This window comes from Tursiops truncatus, chromosome 12 (genome assembly GCF_011762595.2).
Source record: "Tursiops truncatus isolate mTurTru1 chromosome 12, mTurTru1.mat.Y, whole genome shotgun sequence".
Lineage (NCBI taxonomy): Eukaryota > Metazoa > Chordata > Mammalia > Artiodactyla > Delphinidae > Tursiops > Tursiops truncatus.
The window spans coordinates 87,964,072-87,980,926 of NC_047045.1; the positions used below are offsets into that span (position 1 = coordinate 87,964,072).

The window sequence follows — 16,855 nt, forward strand, 5'->3', positions numbered from 1 at the left end:
GTCTGTATACAGGGCGTATACAGGTCATACAGGGCGTCTGTATGATCTCTGTGTACTTCAGCCCGGGGGTGTTTGAAACAGACCTGAGAGCGGCGCCCGCGCAGGGGGTGGCGATGGGGGACGGGCCTTTCAGGTGGTAGGCCAGGTGTGTCCCTCCCAACACACTTAGAGTGAGAATGCCAGCGTTTCGATGTCTGTCCTGAAGTTTCAGTGTCTGTCGTGGCCTCTGCTGTTTACTAGTCCCGAATCCCTACACCTGTTAGTTCAAACATCTTCTTTTCCCTGCCACGTGCCCTGGTAACTCCATAGCGGTCCCACCTGGTCATGTTATGACAGCTCCTCAGACAATGAACATTTATTGAGCACCGACTGTAGACCAGACGCGGTGATGGGGCGCGAGGCCTCGTGGATGAGCACACGCCCTCTCTACCCTGAAGGAGTTGTGGTCCCAGGTGCTCTAACGCGGTCGGTCGAGGGGCCACTGTAATGTTCTCCCACATCCCCAATGTGCGTTGTCTCACAGAGCTGTAGCCTGAGAAAGACATGGAGCTGTTAAACAGCCATTTTGCCTATTCCCTGGTTCTTTTTGGGGTCCTGGGTGAGAACGGGCACTTAATTGTAGGTAAACTCATGAAGATAGTGCCTGCCCCAAGTCCTGTGAACCTTCCTTACACATCTTCAAGTCATCAAAAGGGTGGTGACACCTTCAGAACTGGCATGGCTTGTATGAGCAGAGGTTCAGCTCCACTGCAGAGTTTTTAAGGCATTTGTAGAATCCACTTTCTGCAGACGAATCACCTCCGAACTGTAAAAGTAACGGTTGAATGTTGTCACGTAATTTTCAAGTGAGGATCAAAGATAATTCTTGCACCGAGGTAGCACTATCCACGTGATATTTTATTCAGAAGAATTTTAGAATAACGAAGTTCTGACTCTCCGATAAACTTAAGTTTGGAGCAATCAAAACCCCGGAGTTTCTTGAATTACCTCCCAGATGTACCAACAAGAAGAAAAAAGATCTGCTTTCATCATTGAAATTAACATTGATGTGGAGACAGGGAAGGAAAGTAAATAAAAAAGAAAGGTTTGGGGGAAAGAGCCGAGGTTTGCAGAGCAGGAGGTACAGCCGAGCATCTGCCCCTGGTTGTGGGACCAGGAACTAAAGCCCGCCGTGCGAACGGTGACCGGGGGCCAGAGCACCAGAGAGAGGCTGGGTCTGGGACCCGAAGCGAGCAAGGACTCCCTGAAAACACTTATAAAAAGTCTCATGTCCACTCAAACAAAATGCGAAGGCAGCCCAGAGATAAAGAAAACAGTCACAACGGCCTGTGTGCCCCGGGGGTCACTCCCTGCCAGGCTGTTGGCGCTGCATTTCTCTGGGTTTTCTCAGTCCTGGGAGGGCTGTCTTTGTGCCCTACACGCGGTGGACGACTCTCCTGTGTCCGGTCCTCCGTGGGGTCCCTGCAGCCTTTGCTGCGGCCCGTCTGCCAGGCCCCCTCTCCGGGCACGGGCACCCGCTTCCCATGGACCCTGCGTGTGGAGCCCACCTCCCTCGCTCTGTGCGTCATCCTGCAAAACCTGCTTCTTGGTCCTGACCACCTAACTGAGCTCCCTTTCTACTTCATGCTCCGAAGTTTCGTTTTGAAAATGACCATAGATGGGAGGGTCACTTGATGCTCCTACCGTGGACTCGAAACCTTTACGACCGTGTAAAGGTTTACCAGGGCGAACTCGCCCTGTGTTTGAATACCTGCTTGGGAGAGCTTATTTCAAGCGACATCTGCGTGCCTTCTCCAAGCATCTCCTGCACTATTTCATTTCACTTTCCCAACAGGCAACAGTGCTACCACCTCCATTTCACAAATGAAGAAGCCAAGGATTATTGGGCTAAAAGGACGACCGTCCCAGGTCACACAGCCAGCTGCCCGTCTCCAAAGTCAAGGCCATTTCTTTGACCACTGAGCCCTGTGGTGCAGACCACCTGCCACACACGCTGGCATTTTCCAGCACAGACTGTTGGCCACTCTCTGTCTCTTTATTGGGTTTATAGCTTTAATCTAGTCATAAAACCTAAACAAATTCATCCCAGTAGTTTGCCCTTGGTTTTAAATTCCTACAGATGTCCCATAAATACAACGAAAAGGCCCAAAGAGGCCCAAAGTTATGAAGGTGACACACGTTATCACTACGTTGCTATCTCACTGCGTTATTTCACTCAGGGTCTTAAACTTGCTACGACAGAGCCCCCTTTGCAGGCCCACAGTCTGTTGTCTTCACTTCACGTTGCTGGCTTGTTTTTCAAGTCGGGAAGGCAGGGGCGGGGACAGGCACCTAAGGGAGAGCCGATCCCACCGTCTCTGTTGGGGTCCGATCCTCCTGGTGCCACGCCTGCCTCGCAAAGGAGGCAGCTCCCTTGGGGGACAGACGCCCTTCCCACCCGCGCTTGTCTTCATCCTGTTCTCCACAGTGTAAACCCCGTTATTTTATTCTCACAGCTGCCTCAAAGTCGGCAGAGAAAGTATTATTGCTCCCGTTTTAAGACAAACAGACCGAGTGGACACCACACTCTTGTAATTTTGACGGTTTGCTAAACGTCCTGAGTAGCATCGAGCAGTGGCAGAATCCAGTTTTCATTGGTTTACACTTAGCACCATGAATGCTGCAACTGGGTTGAGTTAATTACAGAGGACTGGAGAACCGTACTAAGTGGGTTGCTTTCTGTAAGACTCCGTCCGCTGGTGTCATCTGTGTGTAACAAGGGGAACACAGGGTTGGGAGTGTTCTGGCGGCAGGAAGGGGACCAGCTACCCGGACCCCTGGCACCCCTGAGCCTCCCCGGTCCTCAGGGTGCCTCCCAGCTCGTTGGTCTGTAGGCCAGTCGCCAGACTGACCCCACAGCAGACCTGCATGACGTCACTGTTCCTGATTTGCTTCTGGTGATCTGTGCCCTGGGATTCCAGGCCACATCCCGTCTCATTCCTGGGCTTTTCCAGTCTTCTCAGATGGTCTCTCTGAGGAGCGTTTTCACAGCCCACACCAGATTCAGCAGGCTCTCCCGCAGGGCTCTCGGACACTCCATTCTGCCTCGTGTGACCCGGTGATCGTGCGTCGTCCCGCACCACACGATAGTTATTCGTTGGCCCAGATGCTGTCGTGATGCTTTGTGGCGCTGTGTTTGCTGCCCTCCGGAACTTAAGCTCTGTGAGGACAGGACCGCCTTTGAACCCTACCCCACGCCCCTCCTGGAGTCCAGGAAAAAGCCTGGCAGAGGGCTGTCCCTCAACACTTACTGAGCAAGTTCAGTTCAAGCTGGACCTGACTTTTGATCTACCTTAGAAATACAACGTCCTTAAAGAGTGTGAAAAAGAGGCAGACAATTAAAATACTGCAGGAGAGCGTTTGTAAAACATGCATGATTGGCATTTGTTAGTTCCAGCAAACGAATGAATGAATTGATGAGTGAGGGAATGAATGAGCGAATGAATGAGTGAGGGAATGAATGAATGCGTGAATGAATTGATGAGTGAGGGAATGAATGAGCAAATGGATGAGTGAGGGAATGAATGAATGGTTGAATGAGTGAATGAATGAGTGAGCGAGTGAATGAATGAGTGAATGAATGAATGAGTGAGTGGCTGTCTCCCTGGGGGAGAACTTGGGGCAACAGCTGTGTTTCACTCCAACATCTCAGCTTCAGGCTCGAGGCTCTAGAACACCATCTCCACGTTTGTGTCATAGGTTCGGGTTCTCTGTTCCACTAGAAAGTAGGGAACTCTTTCCTGAAATCAGCGAAAGCTTAGCCTCTAAAGTGGAGAAGTTGCCCTTTAGCAGGTGTGTTTATAACCGTGTCCCCGGTGTCCCCACCTTCCCCCCGTGGTACAAGATCACTTACTCTCTCGAACCCCCCAGACTCACCCATGCCCCAGACGCCCTCGCGGTTCTAACCCATCTCACCCCCAGCGTATGAGCCTCGTGCTCGCGTCACGCTAACACACTTACTTGGAAGCTACATTCATTTCCCGGTGGCTCATTATTTAGAAGGTTCTCGCTTTGGGGAATCTTACAGCTGCCAGATTATGTAATTCAGAAGTGTTTTTCTTAATGTGAACCCATACCATGTGTTATCCCATATTCTAATCAGATATCAGTATCACAGTGAGGAAATTCATCCGTATTAAGAGTGTTTTAACCCATTTCTTACATGTTTTCATTTTGTTCCCACTTTTCCTCTGGCTTAAACCCATGCATTTATTAAGCAGAAGACGATCACATCTTTAATCCGTTTGCACTTGACTTACTGTTTCCACTGCAGGAGTCGCATGACCTCCAGGCAGGCACTGCACATGCACCCCCTTAGCTTCCTTCTGCCCCTCCCCCGCAAGGCACCTGTGCAGACAGCCCTGCCTCATGAAAGCAAAGGAGACGGGGCCCTGGGACGCTGAGGTCGTTGTTTTAATAGTGTTGTTCAAGGTGTAATTGATTTCCTTCTAAATTTGACAAAGTGCCTTTTATCTGAACTAGTTTGAAGACCCTCAACCCAGTTCTTTAGTGAACACTAAATTCTGTAGAATAGGACTATTTTGTTTTCCCTCCAGCGCTTTGTTTAGCAAGGAATCCAGCTCCCTTAAAAGCTCATTTTCCTCTGTACACTGTCTCCCCTGGAATTGAATTGCTGTTAAAAACGGGGAGGGGCAGAAACCTGCAGAAAGTGTGAATCCCCTCATTTCTGAGAAGGAGCAGTTCCACTGTTTGTTCTACATCATTAAATTACTGAGAGTTATGGTCACATTGCAAGCGCCTGAATGCTCAGCTTTTTAAAAAAATAAAAAATAGAGGCTGCGTCTCTGCATTTAGAGGAAACGATAATTACGCCGTCTTTCCTAAGTCATCCGCATTTCCTCGCTTGGGGTTTCAGGAATACAAATAGACCACCTCTTAAACACAAACATTAGCAGGATTTAGGTTATTTCAGGTTGTCATCTAAAGTAGAAGGGAGCTGCTTCTGGGCGGGCCCCTGTGTGCACTGGGCCTGCGGAGGTCCCGAGATGTTGCACGGTCAAGTTTGCTCCCCTGGTGGCCTCTGTCTCTGTCTCTCTATCTTTCTTTCTCTTGCACAAAACCGCTCTGTTCCAGGCCAGCTGCGAGTCATAAGAACAAGTCTACGAAAACTCAAATGCTTGTGAGGAGAGGAACGAGGTGAGGCAGTGACTTTATAAGGGAGCAGCGTTTCGCGCGGATGGAGTTCCTCAGGTGCGGTGCTCTGGGCGCTCCTGTCTCCTGGGAGCTGCTGCTGCCTGGGGTGTACCATCGTGGCCGGAGAGTTGATTCTCATGAATCAGTTTCGGGGAAAGAGAAACAAGGGGTTGAAACCCCTCAGTGACAGAATTCAATCAAATGTGCTTATGGCCTTGCTTTACCCATTTTTAGTAAAAGAACACTTCTGTTGTTGCTGCGAAATCTTGGGAAGGTAATGATCTGTTTTCACTTGCCTCTTGGTTAAAACAAGCACAGATCATTTTAGCAAGTGAACTTCTTAGGAAAAATGAGAGCCTGCAGAATGTCTCTCCTGTGTCCCGGGGCCCCACTGAACAAAGAACCGTCCCCCCTCAGGCGCCCATGACCTGCCTCCTGCTGGAGCCTTTCTCCAGAAATCCGGGAAATGGCCAGGGACCTCAGCTCCCAACCAAACACGCCGAGGGACTGTCCCTCACACCCTCCCTGCCACGGTGCACTTGCAGCCCTTCCTCCCCAGGACCCCAGGTAGGGCTGTGAGGACCCCGCCTGGACCCCGGGAGCGATGTGGCTCCCTGGACAATGGTGCCCCCATGGGGCCTTCCTCCCCCTGTGGCTTCATCTCAGCTTCGGTAGGTCTTTCCACATCGCCAGCTAGGACACTCAGAGACGCAAGGGGAGAGTGTGGGTATCTCTTTAAGGAGCGAAGCACCCTGAGTCTGAGAACGTCCTTTCTGTCTCTTCCTGATGAGGGAACAAGTTGATGAGGTCCCTGCAATTTTGCTAAAGTCCATTCCCTCTCTTCCTCCAGCTCAGACCGGGACAGGGGAGGGGCTGCTGTGAGTAGAGCTCTGCCCCTGTAGATATCGCCAGGGCAAACATGCCAAATAAACCTGTTCAGACGCACACAGAGCCCAGGGCCACACACTGCTGTGGAGTATTGAGTAGTAGCCGCAGCTCGGGGTTTTCTCTCTTTCCTTTAATAAATCGCTGTGAAGGGCAGGTGACATTCCAGCGACCAAAGGCTCGCGATGGCGCCACTCCCCAGAGCTTGAAGCTTTATTGGATTCATCTTCGTGTTTGTTGCTCCGTCTGGGTTGAGGAGGCCTACGCAGGACAGAGGGTGGGACGCACGGGGGGTTGGGAAGCCCGGGGGGTGGGCAGGGCGCACCATCAGCGGTCCAAGGAGGACAGGTGTGGGAGCAGGTGGTCGGATCTAAGCCCCACTGGGAGATGCTGCGAGCTCTGAAGCCCTGTGTCCGGGCCGTCAGAGGATGGGGACCCCAGAGCGGTCAACGGGGACTGCACGGAGGGGACCCTGGGGCAGGGGCTCCGTGCTCACACCACCCCAGCAGCCCTGGGTCCTGGGACGGAGGTGAGATTGTGTGGAACTGTCCAACAAGGAGAGACTGCCCCCCAGTTCCAGGCCGGCAGGGCACTTCTGATGCCCACGACTTCCAAGGTGATCGCAAAACCTGGTGAATGCAGGAGTCAACCAGGCACTGAATTCACAAACTCAAAGAGAAACATTGCTGTTCAGAGTGTTAAAGGTACGCAGAACACGTGCACCCCCGTGCAGACCTGGACGGCGTCCCAGGCCAGTGGTGGGGCCTTCAGGGGTCCAGCCACCAGATGCCGGGCAGAGAAGTTACCCGTTATCCAGATGTGTGAAACGGATGGAGGTCGGAGTTTTCAGAGCTTCCCACATGTGTCTGGGACATCCCCTGGCACTAAGTGGCCTTAGATAGCCTTATGCTTTCCATCGAACACTCTTTGAGATGTCTGGCTTCTTTTTTCTTTGCTCCTCCAAGTTTTTGAGAGTCGACCAAGACAAGGACAAGGACTGCAGCTTGGACTGCGGGGGTCCCACCCAGAAACCCCTCTGCGCCTCGGACGGGAGGACCTTCCTGTCTCGCTGTGAATTTCAGCGCGCCAAGTGCAAAGACCCCCGGCTAGAGATTGCTTACCGTGGAAACTGCAAAGGTAAGTTGCTTTCGATCGTTTGTTCAAGAATCAGTCACTGAAGTGTACACCCATGTGCTTTATTTTCATTTGGCTAAGGTTTTCTACGTAAAATGTCAAGGGTTTATGTTGAGAGCACGTAGCGAGAAGAGTCATTTCTGAATCATTTTTTTCTTGTTGAATGCTCTCTTTTCTTAGAATGTTTTATGACACAAATTTATCCAAGGGTTTCACAGAATGTTTCCAAAGTGTCTTAAAATTATTCTCACCAGTTTTTTTTTATTGGTTCTTCCAACTCCTTCTCATTTCACCTTTCAGCCTGTGGGGAGTGTGTAATAGCACCTGTGCCGTTTTCAGTGATTTTTTTGGGGGGGGGTTGCTGATTTCACACTTGTAATATTCAATTTTCCTGATCTAAGAAGCAGATTTGGAGTTAACAAGCACGCTTAGAGCAAAACATTGAAATGCTTCCCACGTTAATGAAGGGCTTGACTCAGCAAAACACGCTGATGTTTCAAGCACAAATAGAGTCAATTTCAGAAAGAGATTTAACCTTCTTTTTCTTATTATCTAGGAAAAAAAGCCACACAGGCTAAAACACCCTTGAGACAGTGTTCTGCGGTGTTTAGCTGTTAGCGCCAACAATCTGCCCAAAGGAAGAAGAGCTACTGTCTCAACTCCGTGCTTGGCCAGGTTTTGAGTAATTTGCTCTTCCTTTCATAATGCGACACATCCTAAGTAAACAGGTTGGGGCCACTGCTCTACGTGACAAAGACAGAGTTTTGCCGGTCCTTGGACGTGGGCGCCACTCCCGCTGACACCCCGCAGGACGCTCTGCCCACAGGCGTCGGGGCAGCCCAGCACTCACCTCCCACGCGCGTCTGATTTGTGTGCCCTAAACACGTCCCTCGGAGAAAAGTTTGGATGTAACTTTATGCCTTGGTTGTTGTTACACACCTCGGGTGTCTGTGCTGAGAAATGAGAAGTGACCTAAGAATGAATTCAAGTATCAGGTGATCCACCTTTTAGAGAACCTTCTAGAAACAATGGCCTATGCTGACTTAGCTTGTGAGAACAGGTGCTGTGGAGGTGGCAGTAAAGTTTGAGTTTTACGATCCTCTTTGGTGACGTTCCTTTAGAGAACCCCCGCAAATGCCCTTTAGGAGGATAATTCCCGTCAAACACTCTGTCGGAGGACGATGAGGAAGCCGCTATATGAAGCCTCTGTGTTGGCCATAGTCTCCGTGGGCGTCTGTGGTGGGTTCATTAGACAGAGGCCAGAGGCCGTCCATCTGTCTGGGTGGACATTGACACCAGAGGCCTCTGTGTCCCACAGTTGAGGTCGCTCTCCCGGGCCTCCCACTTCGAGCTCTGCAGAGTCCACGGTGGGTTGCTCTTGCACAGGGACGGTAAACTGGAGTTAAGCGCAGATGGCCTTTTGGGGATGTCACTGTTAGCTTATTTGTGTTTGGATCCAGCCTCATTTTTTTCTGGAAAATTCCCTTGGTTGGGATTCTCACACCTCACTGAAGAAGTTTCAGACCATAAATTTGTGACACAAAAAGTGTGATAAGGGATGGGACCTCCCTGGCGTTCCAGTGGTTGGGACTTCGCCTTCCAATGCAGGGGGTGCAGGTTCCATCCCTGCTTGGGGAGCTGGGGTCCCACGTGCCTCATGGCCAAAAAACCAAGGCATAGGCCAGAAACAATATTGTAACAAATTCAATAAAAGACTTTAAAAATGGTCCACATCAAAAAAAAATCTTTAAAAAATGTGATAAGGAAGAAGTAGGTAAAAACTAAACGTATTTCTTAAAAACAAGTTTAGTTTAAATCAAAAGGATTAAAATAAAAAGAATGCGAAGGTACCTGTACACGTCAAGGTCAAGGTTATCTGGTGCTTCGGTTGCCAACGGTAGCAAATATTAAAGTTACTTTAAAGAGACATTGTTAGTTGTACAACATAGTTTGAGATAACTGGGCATCAGGTACCTCTGACACTGTAGGTTTGGGGGAGTTGGTGCTCTGATGCGTCTGCTTTCAGTCCTCTCCTGTGGGTGATCTGAGTCTGGTCCACGCTGGGGCTGCCCGGAGAAGGGCTTCCCGGTCTGCAGACCGTCTTTTCCCACAGACGCAGCCTTTCCCTGGAGCCGAGCTCTGAACGGGAGCGGACCCTCCTCAGACAGGAGCGGCTCCTTCATTCCAGCTGATTTACTTTGCCTCGTTTCCCCACCCTGTCCCCCTGTGTCAGCATTTAACACCCCCCAGCCTGCCCCGGGACCACGTGGCAGGAAGGGTTCACGGTGAATGGGAGGGGACCCTGGTGCTGATGGACCAGAGACAGGTGTCCTGGCTCCCCGGGCAGGTGCTGCTGTTACATCCCTCTGTCCCCAAGGGCACAACCACTGCTAATTCCGCACCACACCCAGGTCGAGAGCTTTCTGCTGTGAAGGTGAGAGCGCGGGAAGGAGATTGAAATGGCACTTCCACTGCACGGAATACGAATATTCATCCGCATTTGCTCTAAATTATTCCCGGTTTTGAAATTGGCTGGTGTATCGTAGTATCAACTTGGCAAGCGTGAAGCTGCATATATATATATATTTTTTTTGCGGTACGCGGGCCTCACCCGTTGCGGGCTCTGGATGTGCAGGCTCGGCGGCCATGGCTCACGGGCCCAGCCGCTCTGCGGCATGTGGGATCTTCCCGGACCGGGGCACGAACCCGTGTCCCCTGCATCGGCAGGGGGACTCTCAACCACTGTGCCACCAGGGAAACCCTGCTCTTAACTATTGACCTTGAACGGAAGTACACTGGTTTACACTGATGGATTTTTCTCATATTTTCTTAGAAATTTGTGGAGTTTGTGTTTTTAGAACTCAGCAAACACATTAATATTTTTCTTTTGATCTGAGACCATTGGGCCTTTCTTTTCAAGAAAAATCTCTGACATTGAATAAAAAAGCCAAAAAAAAAAAAAAAAAGGAGAAGACGGAAAAGAAGAAGAAGAAAAGTCTAGATGCCGGTGGTTCTTGGAACTATTTTGAGATTTCTGGAAACAGAATTATAAAGGATATCTGACAGAAACAACTTCCTGGAGATTTCCGAGACCTGGCTTTTTAGTGACCAGTGAATAAGAAAAGAAACGTGGTTACAAAGTGCTTCCTGATACCCGTCGTCCCCTTTCTCATTCGCAGCCCGAGTCTTATGGCCACCGTCCTGCTCGTCATTGCAGAGCGAACCCCTGGCAGCGTTGGGGTCTCTGTGGGTCACAGCGTGGCCGGCATACGAGTGCACAGGGGTCCACAATGTCGAGGAGACAGACCCCTGCCCCTCGACGGGGGTTATTATTAATATCGCGGTTATGGCGAGTTTCCAGAGCCCTTGTTCTCTCCCTGTGAATACCCTGGGCTTTCACTCTGGACACATAGCGACCACTGGCCTAGAAGCCTCGGCGTGCCTTCCGGGCCCTCTCTCCCTGCTGGGCTGCTGTGACCAGGCGTTACCTTAGCGCTCTCTGGGCAGGCCTGGCCCTCAGGACCGCGTGACCGTCCTCTTCCCTGTGTGTGACCCAGGCCACTTGCAGGGGGCATCCTGCTGCCCTGGGCTCGGTGTGCACTCCGCTGAGCCCTGCATGGAGAGAGCTCAGGCTCCCAGCACTGCATTTCTGGAAATTCCGAGGAAGGCGTAAACCACACATGTGGTCAGCAGGACTGTCGCCCCTGAAAGTACCGAGGTTTTCAAGCAGAATTTCTGCGAGGCCGGAGGGTGCTTGTCACCTCCCGTCGGTGCAGTAGCGCCCTCTCTGAAGTGCTCTGTGTACTTTAATTTTATTAAAACACATGATGTAAAACCTGACGGCGGTGGGGCCCGCAGCCCAGCCGCAGTACCTCTGATGCTACTGGTGTGGCCAGGCAGGCAGCTGGCCGTGGATCTCCACGAGGGGCAGAGATGGGGTCGGGAGGGCGAGGTCTTGGCCTCTGCACCTCGCAAGCTCCCAGGGGTCGGGGGACCATGGAACCAGCGGTAAGGGGCCAGGCCAGGAGGGCTCCACCTGCCTCTGAAACAGGGCGGCCGGGTCAGATGAACACGAGGAGTTCCTTCCCTCCGAAGAGTCTTCTGATCGTAAACGTGTGCTCCCCGCAAAGCCTTTACTTGGAGAGCCAGGAGGTGGGCTGGAGGCTTCGTCACTGGCCGTTTTCCTCAGGCTTCGGACGACACTGCCTTTGAAGGAGGCAGAGCACCTGGACGCTCCCACGTAGCGCCACCTGGAGGCTTTGTTAACCCACAGCGCGCCGAGGGCCAGGGTTCGGCTTGGTTGCTGGAAATCAGTTAACCTGCCATCATTTTCTTCAATGAAACAGGTGTTTCCATGAGAGGAGTCTATGCAGGGTGTGTGGCACGTGTGCACAGGTACACGTGCATGTGTGTGTGTGGGCACGCACCTGCGTGTATGGGTGTGTATGTGTGTCTCGTGCGTGTACCTATGTACACGTGTGCGCGCGCCCGTGTCTTCTGCCTGGTCCTCTCGGGGGTCTGTGTCCCTGCTTCCTGCCATGTCTCATCAGCCTCCTTTCGCCCACAGGCCGGCTCGGAAGTGCCCTTTGCATGTGTGGTTCCAGGACGTTTTAACCTTGCCGGCGCTTGTCCCTTGCGGAAACCCTACCCCAGTCTTGTTGACCTTAACTCCTTCATGCTGTTCTAACAGGTCTGATGTTAGAAGCGCCCACGTTATAGACCGAAGCAGACACAGTGAGAGGCAGCGCCAGTGCTCTCACGTTCAAGCCAGGGTCAGGAACACAACAGAACTTTTTGAAATGTTCGTGAAAAAAGTCTTTTCTCTGTTCTCTTTAGCAACCCTGCATCCTCCAAGGTTAGTTCATCGGAGGCGCTGGGGCAGGCACAGCGCGGCCTCAGTCAGTCTGCCCTGTGAAGGTCTGTAGCCAGACTTCACACAAAAGGACCCTGGGATCGCTTGCACGGGGACCTGGGGGGATGCGTTGATGACGCTGTGGCGATCAGTCGTCATAGAGCCGCTTCTGATCAGTTGTTCCCCGGACAAATTTTGTAAGAAACGTTGGAACACTTCTATATATTCTTGCAGTCAGTTGTACTTTATCTTACTCTTTCTCCTTTAGGACTTGGCCACCCCGATTATGTACCCTGGCTTTTCCTGTTCTAATTTGTTTCTGTCTTGATGCGTTTACAATGATAATACTTACGATGAAAACTCAGTTTCTTTCTCCTCGGCTCTAAGATGCTCCCTCTGGTCAAGGGACGGTTTGGACCCTTGCCGTGGCTCTGCCTGAGCTGGGCCGCTGCAGGTGGGTGGACGGGGAGCCTTCCTTGGAGTCCCACTGGTCCTTTATCAGAGCACAGCCTTCTGTATCATTTATGCCAAAGAACATTGCAGCACAGAATTCCTCATTTTCCTCGGAGGCTGCCCTTCAAAATGACGGGTGGGTACAGTATTCCAACTTTTGAAACACAGGGTCTGCCTTCATTCGATGCCAATAAAACTAAAGGCCTGTCGCCCTCGGGCTATCGTTTCTGCAGCCACTACTAAGGGGGAGCTGGCTTCCTCGTCAGCTTTGTTTGTTCTGACCCCAGCCTTGTCTGAGCAGCCCCCGTGCTGGCCACGGGGACCCAGCAGTGAGAACTGTGTCCCCAGAGAGTTGACACCACCGTGCTCAAAACCATCACCATGTAGTCGCCCTGCTAGGTCCAGGGCCAGTAGGTCTGTTGACCTGAAAAATACCCAGTGTGGCCCTTTATTGTACGTTTCATAATGGGACTCTGAAATAATTCCATATCCGCAAGGGTTTCTGCCTCAGTAAGGAGCTTGCTGAGTGGCTCTGTCTCTGGGGTGAGGACTCACACAGGAAGAGTTAAAGGACACGCGATCCACTTTCTTCTGGGTAATGTTTCCATGTCATCCTGTGTGTGATGGACCGAGGACCCCACAAGAAGAGCTCCCGGGCTCGGGGGCGGTCAGGGTCGGGACCGCCTGTAAACATCAGTGCTCCATGACCTTGTTCTGGCTGGGCCTCCTCGCGGCTTTTTAACTCTTCTTCTCCAAAATTCTTCTGCATAAAATGTGCAGCAAATCTGTCTCTTCCAATAATTGCTTAAACCTGTTGTGAGTGATGTTAGCAAAGTAGGAAATGATTTGCTTCCTGTTTAAATGAAAACCATCATTAGAAACAACCACTATAAAACATGGCCGTTTATTTCTAGTTTAGAGCAAGCAGTGCATCTCGATAGTTTCCGTGACTGACGTATCTTGACGCATAGACACGTTTTGTGATCCCCTTGGAAAAGGAATCTCTTTCACTTTGCAGTTGAGAGAAAACAATTAACAACTAGGTAAATAAATTGCTTATAAAACTCATTATTACTAACAAAAAACTCACCCCCAAATTTTTATTAAAAACCTGTTGCTAGCAATGCCTTGCTAAACACAGGGAAGAAATTATTTGTAAAGTCTCTGCTCTTTCAGATAACAAAAACTTTCTAAAAAATATGATCAAATTTGCATCAAAGCAAAAGTTTTTCTTTGGTCTAGTAAAATGATTGAAATCCTTGATTAGAAAGAGCTTAATGCTTTGATTTAATTAAAATATTATAATTTTCAGTTAAGCTGGATTTTCCTATGAGGTAAAAATTGATCATACTTTAAAAATTACTATGAACCAAAAAGTTACGTGATACCACTTCATACCCACTAGGATGGCTATCACAATTAAAAATGAAAAACACAGAAAATCATTATTGGTGGGAATGTGGATACATTGGAACGCTTGTCCATTTTGGGGCAGGAATGTAAAATGGTTCATACACTGTGAAAAACAGTTTGGTGTTTTCTCTATAAATTGGACACAGAATTATCATAGGACCGAGAAATTCCCCTCCAGGTATATATATCCGTAAGACTTGAAAACAGAGGTTCAAACAGAAGTTTGTACGTGAGTGCCTGGAACAGCGTTACTCATAATCACCAAAAGGTGGAAAGAGCCCAACTGTCCATCAGTACTAGAGCAGATACACACGCTGCGGTGTGTCCGTACGATGGACATTCCTCAGCCCTAAGGAGGAAAGAAATGCTGGCACAGGTAACGCCGTGGATGGACATTGAAAACACACTGTCACACGCTTTGATTCCTTTTATATGAAATGTCCAAAACAGGCAAATGCACAGGGACGGAGAGCAGAGTGCTGTCGCCGGGGAGGGAGGGCGATGGGCTTCCCTGTGGAGATGAGCATGTCCTGGAGCCAGGTAGAAGCGGTGGTTACACAACATTTCGGATGTACTAAACGCCACTGAATTGTACACTTTTATGTTTTGTGTAGTGGCCCCACAGTAAGGGCAAATTATCGTGCCCACGTTTTGAGGCTTTAATTCTCAAACAGTTAAAAATAAATTGTCCAGAGTAAAATCTCAACAAGGCCCCTGAACAGTTAAGCACCTGCTTAATTTTTTTTTTTTTTTTTTTTTTTGCGGTACGCGGGCCTCTCACTGCTGTGGCCTCTCCCGTTGCGGAGCACAGGCTCCGGATGCGCAGGCTCAGCGGCCATGGCTCACGGGCCCAGCCGCTCCGCGACATGTGGGATCTTCCCGGACCGGGGCACGAACCCGTGTCCCCTGCATCGTCAGGCGGACTCTCAACCACTGCACCACCAGAGAAGCCCCCTGCTTAATTTTTAATCTCACCACAGGAAGCGTAAAGAGAGAAAATATAATTGGGGAAGAAATGTATCACCTGTAAATTCAGCTCCAAGACTGTTGAACCTTTCTGTTCCACTTAAAAGTGATGGACAAATTGGAAAAACTGAGAATAATATAGTTCTGAGGCTCTGCTTCATATTTTGATTTCTACAAAGAAGGGCATTGAATTTAGCCTCCAGAGTGTATCTGTGAACCACATATGGTTTACAGCGATGTTAAGGGCACAGGGGAGCGTTCCAGCTGCTCAGGATGAGCCGTCCCGGACCTCGGCCGGGGGACACAGCACAAGGGCGTGTTAACGACAGTGCAGAAACTTTCTGAAAGGGTCAGCCTCATGTTAAGTGCCCTAACCAGAATAAAATAAAAAACAAAGTAGAAAGAACACTAGGAGATGTTACTCATTGGGGGCGAACTCCCTAGCGTGTTTCTGTATTTCCGTAGGTTGGATGTGGAGGACGCTCTTGGACCTCTTCTCAGGAGCGAGGGCCCTGCCCCTGACTCACGCTTTCCGGGATCAGGGAGTAACAGGCAGTTGGTGTGAGGCACAGAGCGCTCCTGCCTAGTCGGTGGCTACAGACTTGCTCTCAGGGATGCTTGACACGGGCCCTGCAGTTCCTGCTGCAAAGTCTTCCTGGTTTCCTGTGGCTGAGTCGTCAGCCACGTGCCAGACGTAAACCTGAACGTGCCGTCCGTGTGAGAGGTTTGAGAGCTCTCCCGCCAGTGGCAAATGCAGAGTCTTTTCCAGAAGACTGGAGCCCGGAACGGGGCCCGTAGGTGGTTTGGGAAATGTCTGCGTTTTTGGCGTGTTCCACAATAGTTCAAATGTTAGAAGTAATTTGTAACCCCGTCTGTATCCTCGTGGGGACCTCGCAAGCTGAGAACTCATGTCACTTTTCCTTTTAGACACAGTCAAACCACAGGTTATGCTAAAAAAATGAGGACAGAAGTCCAGCAGAGCAGTGATTTCTCCTCAGCTAAAACACAGGCTACATTAAAACCACATGTTGCCGAGTGCTGGCAAAAATGCAGATCAAGACGTGAGGCCTGAGCCTGCCTGGACGTGTCCCGCCTGACGCGCAGGCCCATCTCGCGGGAGGCGGCTGCCACGGGGCTTCCACAGGGTCCAAGATAAGGGTTTCCGGCAGCAGAGTCAGTATTCAGACATGGTCGCTGCAGGACAGGCAGCCCCGAGCCCTGGAGCTCGCGCCCAGATGGCATTTCGTTGTAGCTAAGACATTTTACTACCAAGCAGTCAGAAAGTCACCATCTAAAAATGCTGGGCAGTGGACACGTTTGAAGCAGCATCTCAGTGTCCAGAGGGCCTTCCAAATCCAGACAACTTGTAATTTAGATCTGGAAACACTTAAGAAAACTGGGGCAAGCCATTCTTTGCAACTTCTAAAATTCCAAGGGGCTACATCAGATGACGGGTCTAAAGAACTAAGGCGTGTGCCTGGGGTGCCGCCCGAGGGCGTGAGGCTAGCGGTGGCAGCCCTGGGGACGCGCTTCCCCACGGTGGACGCAGATTCTGCAGAACATGTTTTATTGGCCTGTGGTCGTGAGAAGAGGGGCCCCTATCGGGGCTTGGCCCACCTGTGTAACTCCTCCCGGGTCCTGAGACAAGCAGCAGGAGTGAACAGGCTCTGGTACCACTTCAGATGGAGCAGGCTGGCGGCTCCCAGGCCCTGCCTTCCCACCATCACAGGTCTCCACGATGGGTCTCGGTGTCTGTTTCCTCATTCCTGCCATCCAGAGCTGGGTTAGATGGGCTTGACTGGTTCAGTCTTTCCCTTCTCTACTAGTTGATGGTGTCCCAGGGGATCTCTTCCTAAGGAACAGTAGGAACATCGTGCTTTGTATCAAATCATCATGTTGTATTTTCACGTGAATGGGTGGAAATTTGTGCTCAGCGCGAGGACTGATAAAGGTATTTGA

General features: G+C 50.6%; 1 protein-coding gene across 5 annotated transcripts in view; it reads left to right on the forward strand.

Moving 5' to 3' along the window:
- The window catches only part of SMOC2 (SPARC related modular calcium binding 2), a 149,854-nt gene that overhangs the window by 38,351 nt on the left and 94,648 nt on the right, over positions 1–16,855 (forward strand). For all 5 annotated transcript variants that reach the window (XM_019951769.3, XM_019951770.3, XM_019951771.3 and 2 more), the window contains exon 2: positions 7,044–7,215. In XM_019951769.3, the coding sequence (XP_019807328.1) occupies positions 7,044–7,215 (172 nt within the window). The remainder of the gene's footprint in view (positions 1–7,043; positions 7,216–16,855) is intronic.